We start from the raw sequence: 18,646 nt of genomic DNA on the forward strand, positions 1-18,646 counted from the left end.
ATAGATATAATGAGTATGATGTACAATGAATGGCCATTCTGAAAGGAGAACTCAAAAAGATATTTCGGTGCCTGAATTCCTATTACTAGAAAGAAACCTAAATATATTCTGAAGCTCACGCATATTAATAACTAGTACAGACTGTGAGGGCACTTTAGTGGTACCTCCCCAAAGTATGTGACATCTCTCCCTAAAATTATGTTCTGCAGACGTCTTGGTCAGTTCTGACACCATTGTGTTAGCTTCTGTTTACTGCATATGAAATGCTAATCTGGATTAAGGAGACTCAATGGGGGTGGGGAAACTGGTTATATGGCATATACTTGGGTCAAGATGTTGAAGTCAAGATCTCCAGGTTTCTTCTAACTCAGATGCTTTGAAAGCAATTATCATCCCAAACCAAACATCAGTTTTTCCTTAACAGAACCTTGAATTCCCACAAATGCTATACAGTGGTACCTCAGGTTAAGTACTTAATTCATTCCAGAGGTCCATACTTAACCTGAAACTGTTCTTAACCTGAAGCACTTTAGCTAATGGGGCCTCCTGCTGCTGCTGCACCGCCGGAACCCGATTTCTGTTCTTATCCTGAAGCAAAGTTCGTAACCTGAAGCACTATTTCTGGGTTAGCGGAGTCTCTAACCTGAAGCGTATGTAACCTGAAGTGTATGTAACCCGAGGTACCACTGTATACCAAATCCTGTCACCTTCACAGAACATTTTGAAGTCTTAACGGAAGTCTTATATAAACTGCATTGCATTCTCACTTTGATGAAATCTTCAGGGTATGAGACCTTGAAGAATGAAAAATATTTTATTTTGATGTGATGAACATGAGTTTTGCTAATCTGGACTGGCATTGTATTTGATGACTTGTAGAACAGAGCATATTACACGTGTACAATTGTATCCATTAACAAGTAATCTTAACAGGGAATTTGGATCCCTGAGAAAGTTGGTTTTCATTTTCTAAGCTTTTATGTTACAGATAAAATCATGGAAATAGGCAAACCATGTTTGTTCTGAAATCCATGGCCGGTGTACCTGCTTGGCACTTCAAAACTACTTCTGCAGTATCTTAACCTTCTACTTCAATACTGGCACTTCTTTTTTTCATTCTCTGGTCCTGCTGCCTTTGCTTTGAAAAACAAACAAAGTCAATTATGAAATAAAGCAAAATGTGTTCATTTTACGTGGAGTACATGGGTATTCTCAACGTTCAGCTTGACATTTGTACAAGGGCAGTGCATGCTCAAACATGCCCAGCTTATAAATTATAGTTGTTGTCACTGAATAGTTCTTCTTTTCACAAACCCTGACCTAAACCTCACACAGCAGCAACAGTGTGCACTTAAGCATCTCTTTGGCTAACAGATCACCAGTGTCAGTGCTGATGTGGAAGGCAAGACTGACCAAATTCAAGCGCTCTGAACTCATGCTTGCAGTTCTCTTTACCACACTAATACACTATTAGGTAATGTGGATTAGTCCAACAAGGATAACACTCATCCAAGTAGAGTTGCGGGCTGTAGTTATTTATTCTTATGAGACACTTGCATACACAGAAACCAGTGTGATCAGGATGGAAACCTGAGTAGCTTCTTTCCGAGAGCAAGTCTCCTTGCTGAATTGAAGCAGACCCCTGGAAACTGAAAATTATAAACCCAAATAAATTGGTATAAGGTGGAAATAAACAAGAGAGCAATAGATGACCACACCAATATGGGGTTGCATAGACTTTTGGAAAACCAAAATTTGAATGGAGCTTTTACTGGGATAACCTTTCAGCTGATTTTTATACACTTGTAGGATTTCAGTTGATTTTACAGCTGTATTTCCCATGTAGCCACAATGGATATCTAGCTATAATTTTTTCTCTTTTGTTTGTTACAGGCAAATGGACACAGTTTTGTACATATGGAACATGAAAAAGCTGTACTACTACTGAAGAGTTTCCAGAATACAGTAGACCTAGTTATTCAACGTGAGCTTACTGTCTAAATATTTTTTATAAATAGTAAAATATGTCTAGCCAGATCTAATGTTTAATTAAATAAAAATTTATATACATATATATATAAATAAATGAATATATATATATATATGGGGGGAAATTGCCAATTGCTGGACCAATGGCAAACATAGTGCCAAATGTATAATATATGTTAGTACTGATCATTGGGAGGGATATCTATATAAATGTAACTTCCATGGGATTACATATTAGTTCTCATTGTAAGCCTCTGTGCGTTGGTACCAGCTTTTTTTCAAGATGATTTTTAATTATTTCTAGATGTCATGTAATTTCAGAACACAGAAGCACACACAAGCAATTTACAAATTATTCCGTCCATCAAAAAACAGGCTGCATGCACACCACACCTTTAAAAGACATGACACCCACCTACCCCATAGCCTTGTGAGGGATAAACTACAATTCCCAGAATACTCTGGGGGAAGCCATGCCCTTTTAAGGTAGTGTGTGTACCCAGCCACAGCCTCAAAGTTCTTCATGGCTTTAGAAAGAAAACTATTTAAAATTGTAATTCCCACAAAGTCTAAAGTCAAATATAATGGATTATTAAATAGTATTTTTATAGACACTTAAAATGAAATCTATATATAAATTAACCTGTAGTCCTATATCCACTTACCTGAGAATGAATTCCATTGCACTTAATGGGGCTTTCTTCTGAGGAGACATTTAAAGAATTGCACTTTAAAACTTTTCGGCCTGATACAACTAAATATTTGCACTAGCAGGAGACAGTGCAATGAGCTCTGCTAGTGCAACAGCGCTCCCCCCTATTTCTGGCCACCCAATCAGCTGGGGGGGGGGGAGAGGAGGAGATCTTTCTGACTGGCAAGCAAAAATGCTTGCGCTGACAGAACAAACGTAATGGTGAGACACTGAATTCCTCCCTTTGCCTTTTTAAATTTCATGGGTGGTGTTCAACTGTTTTGCTCAGAGTAGTAATGTCTAAGCTAATCCTTTTCATTGATTTCAATGCATCTATTCTCAGTAAAACTTAACCGAATAGCACCCAATGCCTTACAGGATTAATTTAAGGTACTCCCTGAGCTGGGAGAGGGTTTCACACATGCAAAACTGAGCTTCAGTGTGTATACTATTATTTGAAAAGCTCATCTCCTGCCCTTCATATGTATTTGCATCACTCAGGGTAGCTTGAAATAATACAACCATATAAACCAATACAACAAAGACAGGCGCAGCCGAAGATGATGATAAGATGCACCACACAGCAGGCATAAGATATACAGTGAGATATGATATAATGAGGTAATATAATGTGGGTATGACCACAGAGGTGGCTTTTTTTGCCACTTCCCATCCAATATTCAATGTTCAACCTGGAACATGACATGGAAGGGAGCCTTTAAAGCAAATCTTAGGCAGCAGGCAACCTAGGAGGGGGAGAGATGGTCCCTCAGGTATCCTTTAGGGCAGGGATGAGGAACCTCTTTGGCCCTCAGATTCTCCCTAGGCCACACACTGCCCAACTAGAATGTGTCTCTGAGCTGTGCTAAGGCCTCTTGCTTGTCTGGAGAGAAAAAGGTGGGTGGGTGGGTGCCTGCCTGTGTAAACCTCTGCCTTTCTCATGGGTTTGCATGGCTGGAATGTAGTCTAGTGTACAAAAGTCTCACATCCTTTGTTCAGCCCACTTGTCCTCTGGCCCCACCCGCCACTAACATGTGGCCCCTGGAAGGTTACCCATGACATAACGCAGCCCTCAGTTTGAAAAAGGTTCACCATGTTTGCTATTAGGGCTTCAAAGATAATTACCAGAACTTTGAATTGTGTCCAGAAATGAATTAGCAAGAAGGGGATTTGCTCTTTCTTACCACAATCATAGGGACGCGGGTGGTGCTGTGGTCTAAACCACTGAGCCTAGGGCTTGCTGATCGGAAGGTCGGCAGTTTGAATCCCCATGACGGGGTGAGCTCCCGTTGCTCGGTCCCAGCTCCTGCCCACCTAGAAATTTGAAAGCACATCAAAGTACCTAAGGATCAGGGGTACCTCTACCTTTACCACAATCATGCGACGTGGTTTAGGGTTATACAAAGAACAGTCACAGCTAATCTGAATATTTGTAACCTGCAATGCACTCCTTCCATGTCATTTCCCATGTTCCAAGCTCAGACCCTCCTATTGCAAAAATATGCTCAGCTCAAATTCTTAATGAACAACATGCTTTATTTGATGAAATATGTGTAGGAGTTAATCCACAAGGTGACAGTTAATGAAGGGGAACAGTGTGCAAATCACTTAATATTGCTTATCAATAGAAAAACCATTACTGTAGCTAATTAAAAGTGGTTTGGCCCTAACGTAATTCAGTTCTCTTAGCACTTTACACAAGCAATAACGTTTCTGACTATACATTATAATTAAACTATTTAAAATATTTATATGACACCTTCTCCTAGGTTCAAGACAGTTGGCAATGAAATATAAAACCATAAAATAACTCAGGATAGCCTTACGACTAAACAGAATGTGGTTTCAGCTCAACTGTTTTATCAAATCAGATAATGACGACAGGTTGCTTAATTAACAAGTGGGGATAAAGTTGATCTACCTGCCATGGAAGCCAGGGAATCATATGTTCTTGCTCTTTGTTTCGTAGCAAGAATGGAGAATAAGATGTTATTGCTTTTGCATGCTATGGGCCTGTAGTGATCTTTGAATCCCAGGTCAATGATCTAAAACTTCAAATGCTATGAAACTTACTAGTCCTCCTATCCAGATGGGGATCCTATGTTTTAAAATTCATTTGTTTTCATTTTGGATAATGATTTAAAAATACAGTGAAATCCAAAAATTGACATTTATTCTACACTTCTTTAGAATTTGACTCTGCTGCATTGGTTGCCATGGCACCAGTTCTGTTAGCAACTGTTCTTAAAGGTTTATTTACCAACTCTCACATTAGAGCTACACTGTAAGTAAAATAAAGGGAAAAGCTGACATTCCTTCAATTCAGCACAACAGCTGTTCAGGAAAACATAATGTGTATGGAGCATCACTTCATGGAGGCAGTGACACAAACTTGTTATGTATCTGTGCAGGCAGGCAGGACATACACTTGTGGGGAAAAACTCAAAGTATTTGTTTAAAAACGGTAGATGGCAAGTACTCTTAAGAATCGTGCTTTTCTCCCATGCCTCTTGCAGTATAGACGTCTGCTCTTACATGCATTAATAAATTCAAAAGCTTCTTGGTTTGGAACCATTGTTCTTACCTATATGCAAATTTTAATTTATATATGAGCTATAACACATGACCACCAGATAACTCAAGCAACCACCATACTTAAGATTCAAAGTCATGTGTTCTGCTTATAGCCACATGCTGCAGCAATTGTAGAAACCCTAGGACTACAAATATAGGTAGTCAAAATGTAACTTCTGCTATTACTGGGTTTGCCACTACACTAATCTTTCTTCCCTCGTGGAACTCAAGTCAGCATACATCTTGTTTCCATGTGATCTCCCATCTAAGCATCACACGCTTTCTCAGTGATGATGCTTCCATTTTGGAACCAACACCACCCCATGATACCTAAATCTTGTTAAGTTTTAGATATCTGGTAATTCACACAGGCACATAGCAAGATCTGATGCCAGTATTGTTATTTTTAGGTGGCTGGCTCTATGCCTCATTTTAGTAACTGTATTGTGAATTTGAAACTGTTTTGTTGTAACTCACCCAAAAATTGCTGTGCAGTGAGACTAGATGAGAAATGTTTCCGAAAAAAGGGCAGACCTCTTAGCTACATTGGCTGCATCAAGTCCCTCTGGATGGTGCCCTGTGAGACCGGTGCCATTTTTTTCTAGAAAAAGAGATACTGGAACTCACCATGAATGCCTCCCTTCTTCTCTTATGATGGCAATGGCACCCACCTGAGAGGTGCCAGAGCTGAGTTCCAGTGAGTTCTGGCTGGGGAAAAAGCCCTGCTTGTGACCAATTTATAAATAAAAGATGGAACAGTAGTTAATTTAAAAACAAAAACCTATTATAAACCTTGTGCCTAGGATATCTGGAATGAAAGCTATGTTCCACAAAGGATAGTCTTCTTTATCCTACCACTCTCTGCTTCCCTTTCTTGCAGCAGCAGTGCCTACCCATTTACCAAACTAAAACCAGTAGTTTCAGCATTGTACACAGCTAACTTGTGAGTGTACTGAGTTCTGTGTCTGACTGCAATACATGCCTCTCTAAGAAATAATCAAGCAAATCACAGAAATATAAGCAAAATGCTAATCTGCTCACCTCCCTGCTAATGTTCAGAATGTATCATTGTCAACAGCAAGAGTGTTTAGTAACACTGATTCGGGTTTTCCATGTTTACAGTTTTCATGTACTTTTGGGGCAAAATTAAGATGGAACTCAAATAGTGGCTTACACTTTCACAAAACATTTTTTCTTCCTTTAGGAATTGCTGTTGAATATTTTCAGTTCCATTTTTTCCTTTGCTCATGGTCTTCATTATTGCATTGTGTTCCAAGTATGAGATAATAAGAAAATCTATTTCTAAACCAGTAATTTGGATTGGATTCACATGTAGTGAAGGTGGGTTAATGAACAACAAGGGCAGTTTTTGCTATGCTCAACAACAATGGTAGTCATATTTGCGCAGCCCAATACTGACACCCAAAGGCAAAGCCTAGTTTTCCTCAGCACACACATTTTTAATAGCCAGATTTCTAACGCTCTATACAATAGCAGAATTTTAACTCAGACTTTTAGAATGAGTCGTCCTTACTAGTCTTTTTGAACTTTTCAGATGCGCATTAAGTCAAACACAAAACATGTATAATACACACCATTTTACTCCATCTAGAATTTTCATGCCCTCTTGTAAAAGCTTTTATTCTTAACATCAAGAAGCCACACCAGTTCAGCACAAGAGGCTGAATTTTTATAAACTGGGGCCTTTCCTGCCTCTTTGCTAGCTTAGGTGGCTTAACACTGGGCAAGACAAAGACTTATTAAGTTACATTTTTCTACTTGTGAGTACTGTAATCAAGTCAAAAACAACTTACTTTATTACAAATTTTACCATTTTATAAAACACATGTTTAATTATAGAGATAGCTGTATTGTAATTAATATTTTGAGAAAATTGTGATTTTGAGCTTAAATTATATACAGAACTGTCATTTTTGTATGTGTTACAAAGATTGCTATATGAAGAACTGTACTTTTCAGTTTAATTACAATATCATTGTAAATATGGCTGAATGAAGAACCACTTACTACTCTATGAACATAGATTGTGAATGTATTTCAATGTCTTTGCAGTATACAGATTTACTGAACTTGGAAGCTGCTTCATTTTACGTGCAAAAAGGTACTTTAAAGCTATATTTTAAATCTATTGATTCAGTGAAATCAATTATCTTTCATTTGCACATGCAGGTGGTATCGCTCCCATTTTAATTTGTGTATTGACACTAATTGGTAAGGTGCATATTGTGTCTAGAATGCATTTTGCAGATGCTTTCTGTACATAAAAAGAATACAGGGACTCAAACAATGCTGTGCAGCGTATAGCAGAGCCATTTTCGGCTTTGATGTACTCAACCTTTTTCAGTATTAAAAAAAGTGTTTTGAATAATATATTAAAAAGTCTATTGTATAAATAAAGGCACCTTATTGTAAGTACTTTGTGCGGGAGTCTTGCAATTACTTTTTTTTTTTTAAGACAACTATTTCACTTTTGCTAATTCATAGAAACAACACCAAGTTTTTTGCCAGGTCTCTTATTATTATTATTTTGCTTCCTCAGTCCAAGTGCATCAGAAGTGCAGAACTAGAAATGCATTCGCCAACATAAAAAGACGCTGTCAGCTTTTCAAGTAGTTCTCACTACCTAGGGGTTTGGACTTGCAGAGAATGGTTTAGTACAATGGTTGCTAGTACTGCATGGCTGTCAGCATGTTATTAAGCCAGTCAGCTGCATAAAGCTCTACAACCTTTAGAAGAACCCACTGCCACCATCCAACAGATACATATGCTTCAGTGCACGAAACGCTATGCTGGATTGGGGTTAACATGTAGAACCAACTGGGGGGGGCCCTAAAGGATTGCCACTGACATATTTAGAAAGATCCAAGTATGCAAGAATTGTTGCTAGTACTGCACCATCCTCACCTTCAGTCTCAAAGTATTCACCTTTGTAATTTGCTTCAAAATATCAAGGACAATCAGTGCCTAAATTGCACTGTGGCCAGCATACTCCCTTGTGTGTCGAGGTCCCCAAGCCACCCCCCAAATAACTCACAACGCACACTTAATTTTTGTTTAAGGTTTTTGGCCACAACTTTATTTAAATACAAAACCGTGAGTGGTTGTTTAGGGCAAGATGCCCTGCCTTGTGTTGCCACCATGATGTGTAAATTTACAGGGCCAACACTGGCCAGAAACCCTAAAGAAGTCCCAACAAAGCTGCCACCGGGCCATCTTCCTGCATAGCAGCTTCCGGTTCTATTGCTCAGGGAATTTCCATTTGAAATGTGGAGCTGCGCAAGTGGTCCACATGTCCCCATCCCTGCGATCCTAGCGAGCTGAGGGGATGATGGCAGCCCTGCGTCTAACATTCCCATCATAGTGAATTACCACTTATAGAATAGTGGGGTTGGAAGGGACTCCGAGGATCATCTAGTCCACTCTCCCACAATATAATAAAATAATAATAATAATAATAATAATAATAATAATAAATCTATTTGTACCCTGGGCTTCCCCAGCCACTCTGGGCAGCTTCTAACAAAATATTAAAATACAATAATGCATCAAACATTAAAAGGTTCCCTAAACAGGGCAGCCTTAGATGTCTTCTAAAAGTCTGGTAGTAGACATCTGGTGGGAGGGTGTACCACAGGGCAGGTGCCACTTCCAAGAAGGCCCTTCACCTGGTTCCCTCTAACTTGGCTTCTCACAGTGAAGGAACCACCAGAAAGGCCCTCGGCGCTGGACCTCAGTGTCCGGGTAGCGTGATGAGGGAGCATGCAGCTGTCCCATACAGGGACTAATCCTGCAACCTAGGCATTACCGACCAGCTGAGCTATCCAGGATGATCCCTAAAGACCCGGAACAGCCTCACCCTGACCCCTGGAGAGGTCCAAGGTGATGTCTGAATCATCATCAGAGCCCAGAGATGATTTACCTGCAAGGAGGTGTAAGCATCATCCCTGCTCCGCTTTTTCCTGCCTCTGAAGACGCTTCCTTCTGGAAGAAGGCACCTGGGGCATCAGCAAGTCATCCTCTGCAGGAGAGGCAAGCATCTGCAAAGGCCCTGTCATAGTCTGCAAAAAGAAAAACCTAAACAATGTGAGGAACAGGTGAAACCAATGCTTTGTGCACCACATGGGGACGCTATTCAGGCCAGAAACGCTGCCAGAGGCCATCAAATTCTAGGGCCAAGAGGGCCAAGCCCTAGGATCACCTGCTAGGCCAGACATAAATGTTTCCAATGAGATAACAAACTCAAGGCAGCCCACTGCCTGTCCAGGTACCCCTGCTTGCCCTTTAGAGGGAAGCACCTCCTCAATAAACCCAAAGTTCTTTTTGGGAGCAATAACACAAATGGGCCAAACTACCCAGCAACAAAATAGTCCAAAAGGAGCAGCTTGTTTTGCTTTGTTATAACAATGGCTAAGTGGGGGGTATGAACCCTGTCTCCCAGGTCCTAGTCCTGTACTCTAGCCACTAAGCCACAATGGCTCGTCTCTAAAACGGCAGTCGCCACTATCAGGGGAAAACAAACTTGAAGAAAATAAACTTGTTCAGAAACAGCACAGTTAAAGAGCGTACAAAGAGTGCTCATTGGAGGCACAGAGAGCCTCTGGCTCCACTCTGTCTGCCTAAGATATACATTAGCAACAAGTGAGCCTGCAAACAAACAGATACATTCTTAATAGAGAGAATGAGTCACATGTCACAGAAACTTAACAATTTACTGTACTGCTAACTGTAGCAGGCTTAGGCTTGAATGATATGTGCAGGCCGTGCAGGCCTCCCTGCTTCTGCTCTCTGCCTTTTTTGTCTCATTGCAATATTAAAGGAACTCAAAATAGTGCTCCCGCCCAAGGCTAGATTAAAATTTGGCCAACAGCACTGCACGCACCCAAAATAAAGCCAACCTATGGGGATACTATAAATGAAAGTGATTTCAGGTAAGCTGTGAACAGCCCTGACTAGCCCCACAATTAAACAGGCGAAAATGGGGAAAACCTTTTTGCAAAAGAAAGCCCCTAATGGGGGCTCTCTCCCTATTGGGAAAGGCAAGCCCAGGAGGATTATGCACAGGCAGCGCTCACAGGTACAGCGAGAATCTTCCCAAAGGGCAGGGTAAGGGGTGGGGTGGGAAATCAAACGGGGAAAAAAGGGGGGAATTAAATTAATTAAGGGACTAGAGAAGATTAAAAAGAAGGGGAAAATAAAGAAATGTAACCAATGAGACAATGAGAAGATCGCTCCACTGTCCTCCAGACGGTCCAGTGCTCCAGGTGATCCGTTGCACACAGCAAAGAGAAAGCTCCAGGCTGTGTGCAGAGTATTTAAACATTTTACCCCTCCCACCAAAATTGCAACATAAGTTTTACCCCAGCAACCCAGTGAACCAATCACTGCCCCATGCCATCTTTAGAGACCCTGCCTGGTAACAGAGGGGTGGCTCAGCAGACCCCACCGCAACACGTGCTCTCCATGAAGGAGAACACGCTTTCTGGAAATGTTTTAAGTAAGGGAAGGTGGCACGGGCAGTTGCTAGATCACAACAGCAATGAGACCAGGGACAGCTAACTGGTGGCCTTCTAGATGATGCTGGACTCCAGCTCCTATTAGCCCCAAACAGCATGGCTAATGGTCAGAAGTGATGGGAGTTTTGTTCCAAAAACAGGTTAATCACCCCTGCACTAGTCTCTCATTGGGTGCAGACTATGGCTTTCATAACTGTATCCAAAGTTTGGGGAAAAGGAAAATATCTTATGGGCAATAGTGTATATATGCTTCTAATTATACATAACTCAACACAGGGGCTACTATAATAATCATAATAATTTATTATTCATACCCCGCCCATCTGGCTGGGTTTCCCCAGCCACTCTGGGTGGTTCCCAACAGATTATTAAAAACACAAAAGCAAGACCAGGACAACACATTTAAGGGTTTAGGCATGGCTGTCCCAAATTAAGAACAGATCAGGGAAATTCACATCAATAACCCTCTTCCAAAAAGATTCCAGTTTTACAAGTCTTAAAAATTTAATCTGAAAGCGGGGCTGCATGGGTGAACAGTTTTAGAGTTAAAAGAATTTCATATAATAGATCGTACTCTGGTGCAGCTACATGCCTCCTCCTTTCCAACTCCCAGTTTCACAGTTTTTTGCAAAGAAAGGAGAAAATTCATGTGTGTGGTGTTCACAGCTGACCCAGGCCATGTGTCTTCATCCTAAGCTATCCTTACACAAGTAGGGCATCTTCAAAAAGAAGCAGCTCTTAATAGCAATAACATTTAAAAAAGGAAAATAAATGGAAACTGCTCATTTTGGCAAACTAGCATCTTGAATAACTGCAAGGCACACACACAACCAAGTATTAATTGTAAAACAACAGAAAAAAATATTCCAATATTTGTGATGTTCCACACAGCAGAGTTTTTCTAAACATTTCTGGCATTTGTAAACAGTTGCACTAAGTCATTTGGTTAAATTTATGAAACTGATCATTTGATATATAATTTGAATTTTATTTTCAAGTACTATTTTGATAAATGTGCCAATTCATTAGTGATTAAGTCAGCACCATAATTCTTCAGCAGGCAATCGCTTGGTGCAAATGCTTCATATTATGCAAATCAAGATCTGCATTTATTTTATTTTGGGGGCAGCCCTTTTTTGGTGACCTTAAAATTAGCTAAAAGAAAAGGAAATTTAGAACAGGATTTTTTAAAAATTAACACAATAGCAGAATTCTAACCATATCCAATTTTGGGTAACGTACAGCACCTGTTCATATAGAATATGTGGGTTAAGAAGAGACCAGATGGGTACATGGATACAGCTATCAATAATGCCTAGATGATAGCAGTATTTTTACAATCATGTCATGATCAGGGGAACTGCTGCTGGACGAATAGAACCATCTATCAATAACCTACCATACACCATACAAGTATGTACACAAGCATCGTTTGAACTGGAGGCATGCAAGGTAAGAGTCCTTTGTGAAACAGCTCTTAAAAAGTGAACCCAGCATATGCATTGAGCTTATGCTAAACGAAGCAAATAGTTCTCATGTATAAGGACTTCGATCTTCATGTTTCAGAAGGTAAGATCTTGCACACATTTCAGTTCAAACCAAGCACAACAGATCAAGTAGGAATTCTGCTTCTTAGGTATTCAAGCACAGCAGCTGTCCCCTTGGCAAGAATAGCAGCTCGAGGAGTCCGGAAAGGATTGCCTTCCAGCAAAAGTGTCCTAACAGAAGGACCAAAAACCAGTTAAGACTACTGTATGTGTGTGCACGCATGTACATGCATACACACAATCGCCATTCATAAATGAGAAAATCTTATCACTTTTATTTTATTGTGTCATTTATTTTAAAATGGAAGTCAGCAATGCCTCTACTCCAGCCTAGTGCCCTCCAAATGTTTTAGACCAACTCCCATCAGCCTCAAGCAGCATGGCTAATTGTCAGGAATTATGGGAATTGTGTCCCACACATCTGGAGGGCATGAGGCTGAGGAAGCCTTCTCTACTCATTTACTGTATTGGCCCAAATATAAGTGGCACTTCCCAGGCCCCCAAAAAATTCTTACTGTGAAAAGTTAAAGTGCGGCTTATATTCACAACCTTACAAAAATTGGCTTTTATGATATCGCTGCTGAAACAGACATATGGTAAAACGGAACAAAAAATGTTTTATTGCCTATTTGAGAGCTTGAGTGGCTGCGGAATTGTAGCAATTGAATAGTGATTTGCGATTTTAGCGATTGTACAGTAGCTTTTGCGGGCTTGCAAGATCAAAGACTTAAATTGGCTTGGAGTTACAATTCTACCAACCGCAGCAATTTTCAGCCTGCAACCCAATTTTAAGGGAGCGGCTTATATTCGAGTATTGTCTTTGTGAGAGATTGAATAGAAACACTAATCTAGTGTGTTGTTGAAATTTTAAGCAGATGAAGCGATAATAATATTTTGCCCTGAATAAGTCCAGTTGTGGTTGAAAGATGGCAAATAAACCATATTGGCCTGAATATAAGCCGCACCCACAGATAAGCCACACCTTTAAAATTCAAGGGGGGGGTGGACACTCTCTTTCTTAAACAGTCACTTGGGAAATGTTTTACATTTTTCTTATTCAGACCTTTGTAGATGGAATTCATTGAATTTGAAACCAGCTTAAAATTCTAGTGTTATTGTAAATCTTGAACCTGGTTGGGGGAGTTCATGCTGCAGATATACATGATCCCCTGACTCAATATTGATCCCTTAATTGGGACCAAGGGATGAGGAGAATACATCTCAATCAATTCTCCCTGTCTGCATCATACCACATTATTATTTTATTCAACAGTTGAGCCACTTCACCACTCGCTGATTTATGCATAAAATTTCAGCATTGCATCTTGAAAAGAAAACTGCATCACCATCTATTTAGGACCATCAGTTAGGATGAGCAGTTTTGCAAACAGGGTTCTCCTGAGCTTATTTGAACATGGGCTTGCTAACAAATCTAGTTTGTGGAATTCTATCCCATATAGGGTTAGGAAAACTATTCATTCAAATATTCAGTTATATTGTACCCATGCTTATATATACAATATATATACAATATATATACAATATATATACAATATATATACAATATACATACAATATAAATACAATATATATATACAATCCTGGGAAGCAGAATCTTGTTCAATTCAACCAATGTCTAAAAAGATCCAAAAAGTACACATTTTCAAAATTGTAACCTAATCTATTCAAATAGTCAGATGACACAAAAATGAGATTGATTTCATTATGAACATTTGTACTGCTTTGTTTAGTCTTTCCTAGAATAAATATGAACATTTTCAACTAGAATATGCTGTATAGGAAAAAGTTATCCAAAATTCATGAAGTTAATCACCTGAGATTGACACAGTTCCCAAGTTCTGGTGGTACTTGTAAGAGGTCATTATTTTGAAGATCTAGGGTACCAAGCCTGCCCAACTTCTTTATTTGCAGAGGGTCCAGGGATCCAACCTGATTATTAGCAAGGAGGATTGTTTCAAGAGTTGGAATGTGATACAGCACATTTGGAAATATTTTAAATCTATGAAGAAAACCAGAGACACTTCATTAATATAATTACGAATGACCTGCCCAAGAATATAATTTGTAAATACAACCACTGCACAAGTGACTTGAGTTCATTAGGAGTCTTTAGAGAACTAATTTACAAAACCAAGGGTTGGATTCAGATTAAGTTCTATTCTAGGCTGCATCAACAGAAGTATAGCATCCGTATCAAGGGAAGTAATACCACTCTATTCTGCCTTGGTCAGACCACACCTGGAATACTGTGTGCACTTCTGGGCACCATAATCTAAGAAGGATGTTGACAAGCTAGAACATGTGCAGAGGGCAACCAAGATGATTAAGGGTCTGCAAATTAAGCCTTACAGGGAGCGCTTGTAGGAGCTGGATATGTTTAGCCTGGAAAAGAGACAGAGATATGATAGCCATCTTAAAATATCTCATGGGCTGTCATCTAATGGGAGGGAGCATGCTTGTTTTCTCCTGCTCTGGAGAGTAGGACTCAAACCAATGGCTTCAAGTTGCAAGAAAGGAGATTCTGACTAATACATTTAGAAAAGCTTTCTGACAGTAAAAGCTGTTTGGCAGTGGAACAGACTACCATGAAAGGTGGTAGATTCTTCTTCCTTGGAGGTTTTTAAGCAGAGATTGGATGGTCATCTGTCATGGATGCTTTAGCTGAGATTTCTGCATTGCAGGGGGTTGGACTAGATGACCCTTGGGTCCCTTCCAACCTAAAAGATTCTATAATTGCTTTCAATGAAACTATGTGCAACCAACTAAAATCTAGAACCAAGCCAATATTTGGAGCTTCTAATTTTTCAGCTAATAATGGCTGTCGTTCTTCATAGAGATGCTTCCTACTGAAAGTAACATGGTCCACTCAAGCCTTTTGCAGCCTTCTCCAGGAGTCATCCCTCTCACCAGACAACCTGCCTGAAGTTGGTGACAGTTGGCTCCTTCTGTTCTCTTCTCAAGTACTTTCCTTTATTTGATCTTGTGTCTTTCCTATTGTGTATTTTGTGAGTTGGTGGGGTTTTTTTTAACTGTGTTTCTTCCTCTCTATCCCTTTTGGTGTTGCTAAACTGATGAGTTTTCCTGCCTTTTTCATTCCCTGCCTTCATGACAGTGCTAGAATTTCAGGTTCAAAATGTTTCTCTTTAGAGAGCTGACTCTCCCAAGGCATAAAAGGTCAGGGGAATGTTTCCAAGGCAACAGCACCTAGAGGGGCACAGTCAAATAAATGTATAAACACTAATTCCCTCAGCAACTTTTTTGTAAGGATTCAAAAGCATGCCTTTTCTTTCACTTTAGGTATTTTCCCCTAGATGCATATAAGTGGAAGGATTTACAAGGGTAACTGGTCCTTTTAAACAGTTAACAGTTTTGAAATGAATGAATGAATGAATGAGTTACCTTATGAGTCCATGAGGAGTTGGATGTGTCCTTGCAGAGGGTGGATTGGAATTACACTGCTGTATGAAATTACAAGATGGGCTTGTCCTTTTTCTAATTTTGTGAGGCTTCACCCATAACTATTGAAAATGCATAGATGCTTCTCTTTTCTCACCATTTTCAATTAACTGGCTTAAAGAACTCCAGTTTTCTGCACAATGATGTGCAACTTGGCTATGGCTTGCACATGGTACAATCTCAGATGGTCATCTGTTTTTTCTGCCATCATCTTGACAGTTCAGGGTGGTTGGGAAAATAAAATGAGGAGTGGGGAAATCACATACACCATATTGTACTCCTTGGAGGAAAGGAGGGGTATAAATGTAATAATAAATAAAACCAAAATAAACACCCAACTGAATACTGAGCTCTGCAAAATAGGGTCTCTGTCAGAAACCATTTCTGTTTTCTTTGATGTAGGAGTCAGGCCTTTAGAGTGACAGTGCCTACTCTTTGAAATTCCTTCCATTAAATAACAGACAGGAGCTATCGCCAGTGCTCCCTCCCCGCCCCACGGGGTACACAGAGTACCGTCAAGGGTACACAGTACCGTCAACTCTCTTTTTGTTGTTGTTAAAAAGTGAAGCACTTACTGCAACAACTTCATGGTGATTACCAGCACCTCTTTTTCTAGAAAAAAAGCACTGGCCATCGCTATTGTCTTTCTGGCACCTGTTGAAGACCTTCCTTTTAAGGAGGATGTTTATTCCAATCTATATTTGTATTTGCTTTGATATGGTTTTCATTGTTGATGTTTTTATTGTTAAAATCACTTCAGGAAGCAGTTCATTCATAAGAAAACAACATCTGGAACGCCACAGGTTCCCCACACGTGACTTAAGCTGAAGTGAGAGAGAAGTTTCCTCTTCCAACAGGACACTGATGAGGCAAGCAGATTTTTTGAGTGAAGTTCTAAAAGCAGAAGCCTACTGTAGATCCTAGGAATAGGGATGTCCTGTAATACTACAAAGCTAAGACAAAAGACCGACCATGTATTTAGCAATTTTGGTAAAGTTATCTACAAGACCACTTACCTGTTAAAGGCAAGATTAATTATTTGCAGTTTTGTCAGTGCTTCCATTTCATCAGGCAGAGATGTCAAAATGTTATTTCTAAGTTGAAAAAAGCAACCAAATACACCAACTATTATTTTTTATTAAAAGTTGCTATTTTAACTGAACCATTTTCAAATACAAGATTTAGATTCATTTGTCTCAATAAGGAAGCAGAACTGTTGGTACCTATTCTATTGTGAATTCCCATGACAAAGTATCACTTGTGTATAGGAAATTATGTACCCTACATATAAATCAACATATATGATGAGTGCACATTAGTACCAGTAGAACCACCATGTTCAGGAACAATATGCTTTTGACTACCAGTTGCTGAGATCAGAGAAAATGGAGGGTTAAGACCCACTTGTGAGCTTCTGAGAAGCATCAGACTAAGCATCTGGAAAAAGAGTTATATGCATATTACAGGTACCTCACAACTTAACGTGTAACTTAACTTACACAACTGCAACTTTGTGCAGGGGGCGGGGGGGATAAATAAATGGAGAGGCCATTCACCATTTATTTATGCTCCCTCAAGCTGCACAAAGCTGCTACTGTGGGCTTACTTGGCTTTGGTAAGGCAGTATGAAGGCTCTGGGCCAGAGCCCTCACACTGCCTTCTGAAAGCCTCACCGTAAGGCAGAACTTTCCAAACTGTGTCACAACACGTTAGTGTGTCAGCTGCAGTGTGTCAGTGTGTTGTGCGAACACTTCCTGTGCTCTTCCAGGGGCTGGAAAGGGGTTAGTTTAACCTCTGGTTTGTTAGTATAACTTAATTAATGGATTGCAAAATGATGCATGTCTAAAAAGTGTGTCACCAATATGAAAAGTTTTGAAAGCTCTGCTGTAAGGGCTCATAAGATGCAAGTTACCTGTACTGAATGGAAGAAGTAGGGTATGGGTGAATGTAAAAAAGTTTAGCCTACTTTTTAGCTACTGTTTTATTAACATTGCTTTATAGATTACAATAAATTATTATATATTGTATTATTTGGTAGCAGACCCATTCAGGGGGCGGGCAGCAGATACACTTGCCCCTGGCCTCAGAGGGTTAAGCCAAATGGGGGTCCTGTCAGGGACCAGCTGCTTTTTCTTTTTCTTTTTCGGGTTTATAACTGTATTCTAACAAGACTCTGGTCTGGGCCTCAGACAAGCTCTGCATGGGCCTGCTTGGTAGGGTCAACTTTAATAGCTCAGGCACTGAAATGGTTGTGTTTGTGTTGTAACTGGGATGCTCTGCTGTTATGTTCATTGCTGTTTGCAAGCTGCTCTGGGATTCACTTGAATACAAATACAGTGCATTTTTTTTTAAAAAAACAAAACACCTACCTACATTGCCTAACATTCAACTGTCAGGATTAATCAAGCGGAAAATCTTTAAGGGAAACTACAAATTCCCTTCAAAAATGTTGTATAAACAAAGGTTTAAGTAATCACCTACCTAACATCCAAATGTGTCAGTCTGTGAAGCATACAGAGCTCCAGAGAAATAGATGAGAGCTTGTTGAAACCAAAATTGATATCAGAGACTGATTCTTTTAGTTCCACAATTCTGAAGCCCAGTTGTAAAAAAAAAGAAAAAAAGCAATTGATCTCATCAATTGTTTCGTGCTATTTCAAAATATCAGATTAGACCAGATTGTATTCACCACTGTGTAACTTTCTATTAGTTTCGCTCAAACACTGGGGCAGGACCCACCAATGGGCCCTAGGTCAGCTTTAGATAGGCCTCAGCCACAATATGAAAATACTTGCTTCCTGGTTCAAACTAACTCACTAAGTCTGAATTGGGAA

At 39.8% G+C, this 18,646-nt stretch overlaps 2 protein-coding genes across 19 annotated transcripts in view; one reads left to right on the forward strand and one right to left on the reverse strand.

Annotated features, from left to right (window-relative positions):
• The window catches only part of LRRC7 (leucine rich repeat containing 7), a 196,784-nt gene that overhangs the window by 167,239 nt on the left and 10,899 nt on the right, over positions 1-18,646 (forward strand). For 7 of the 12 annotated variants that reach the window (XM_081867115.1, XM_081867128.1, XM_081867124.1 and 4 more), the window contains one exon: positions 1,894-1,984. In XM_081867115.1, the coding sequence (XP_081723241.1) occupies positions 1,894-1,984 (91 nt within the window). Of the gene's footprint in view, positions 1-1,893; positions 7,688-18,646 lie in introns of those variants that run through there. The other 5 variants (XM_081867130.1, XM_081867129.1, XM_081867119.1 and 2 more) reach the window with 3 other exon arrangements.
• Positions 956-18,646, reverse strand: part of LRRC40 (leucine rich repeat containing 40) — a 33,152-nt gene continuing 15,461 nt past the window's right edge. For 2 of the 7 annotated variants that reach the window (XM_081867201.1, XM_081867198.1), the window contains exons 12-15: positions 18,294-18,404; positions 16,829-16,906; positions 14,170-14,355; positions 11,069-12,506 (exon numbers count right to left, since the gene is read on the reverse strand). In XM_081867201.1, coding sequence (XP_081723327.1) covers positions 12,401-12,506; positions 14,170-14,355; positions 16,829-16,906; positions 18,294-18,404 — 481 coding nt within the window. In that variant the 3' untranslated portion in view covers positions 11,069-12,400. Of the gene's footprint in view, positions 1,139-11,068; positions 12,507-13,927; positions 13,972-14,169; positions 14,356-15,390; positions 16,733-16,828; positions 16,907-18,293; positions 18,405-18,646 lie in introns of those variants that run through there. The other 5 variants (XR_014157793.1, XM_081867199.1, XR_014157794.1 and 2 more) reach the window with 5 other exon arrangements.

Source organism: Podarcis erhardii (assembly GCF_964252035.2).
Source record: "Podarcis erhardii genome assembly, chromosome: 6".
Taxonomy (NCBI): Eukaryota; Metazoa; Chordata; class Lepidosauria; order Squamata; family Lacertidae; genus Podarcis; species Podarcis erhardii.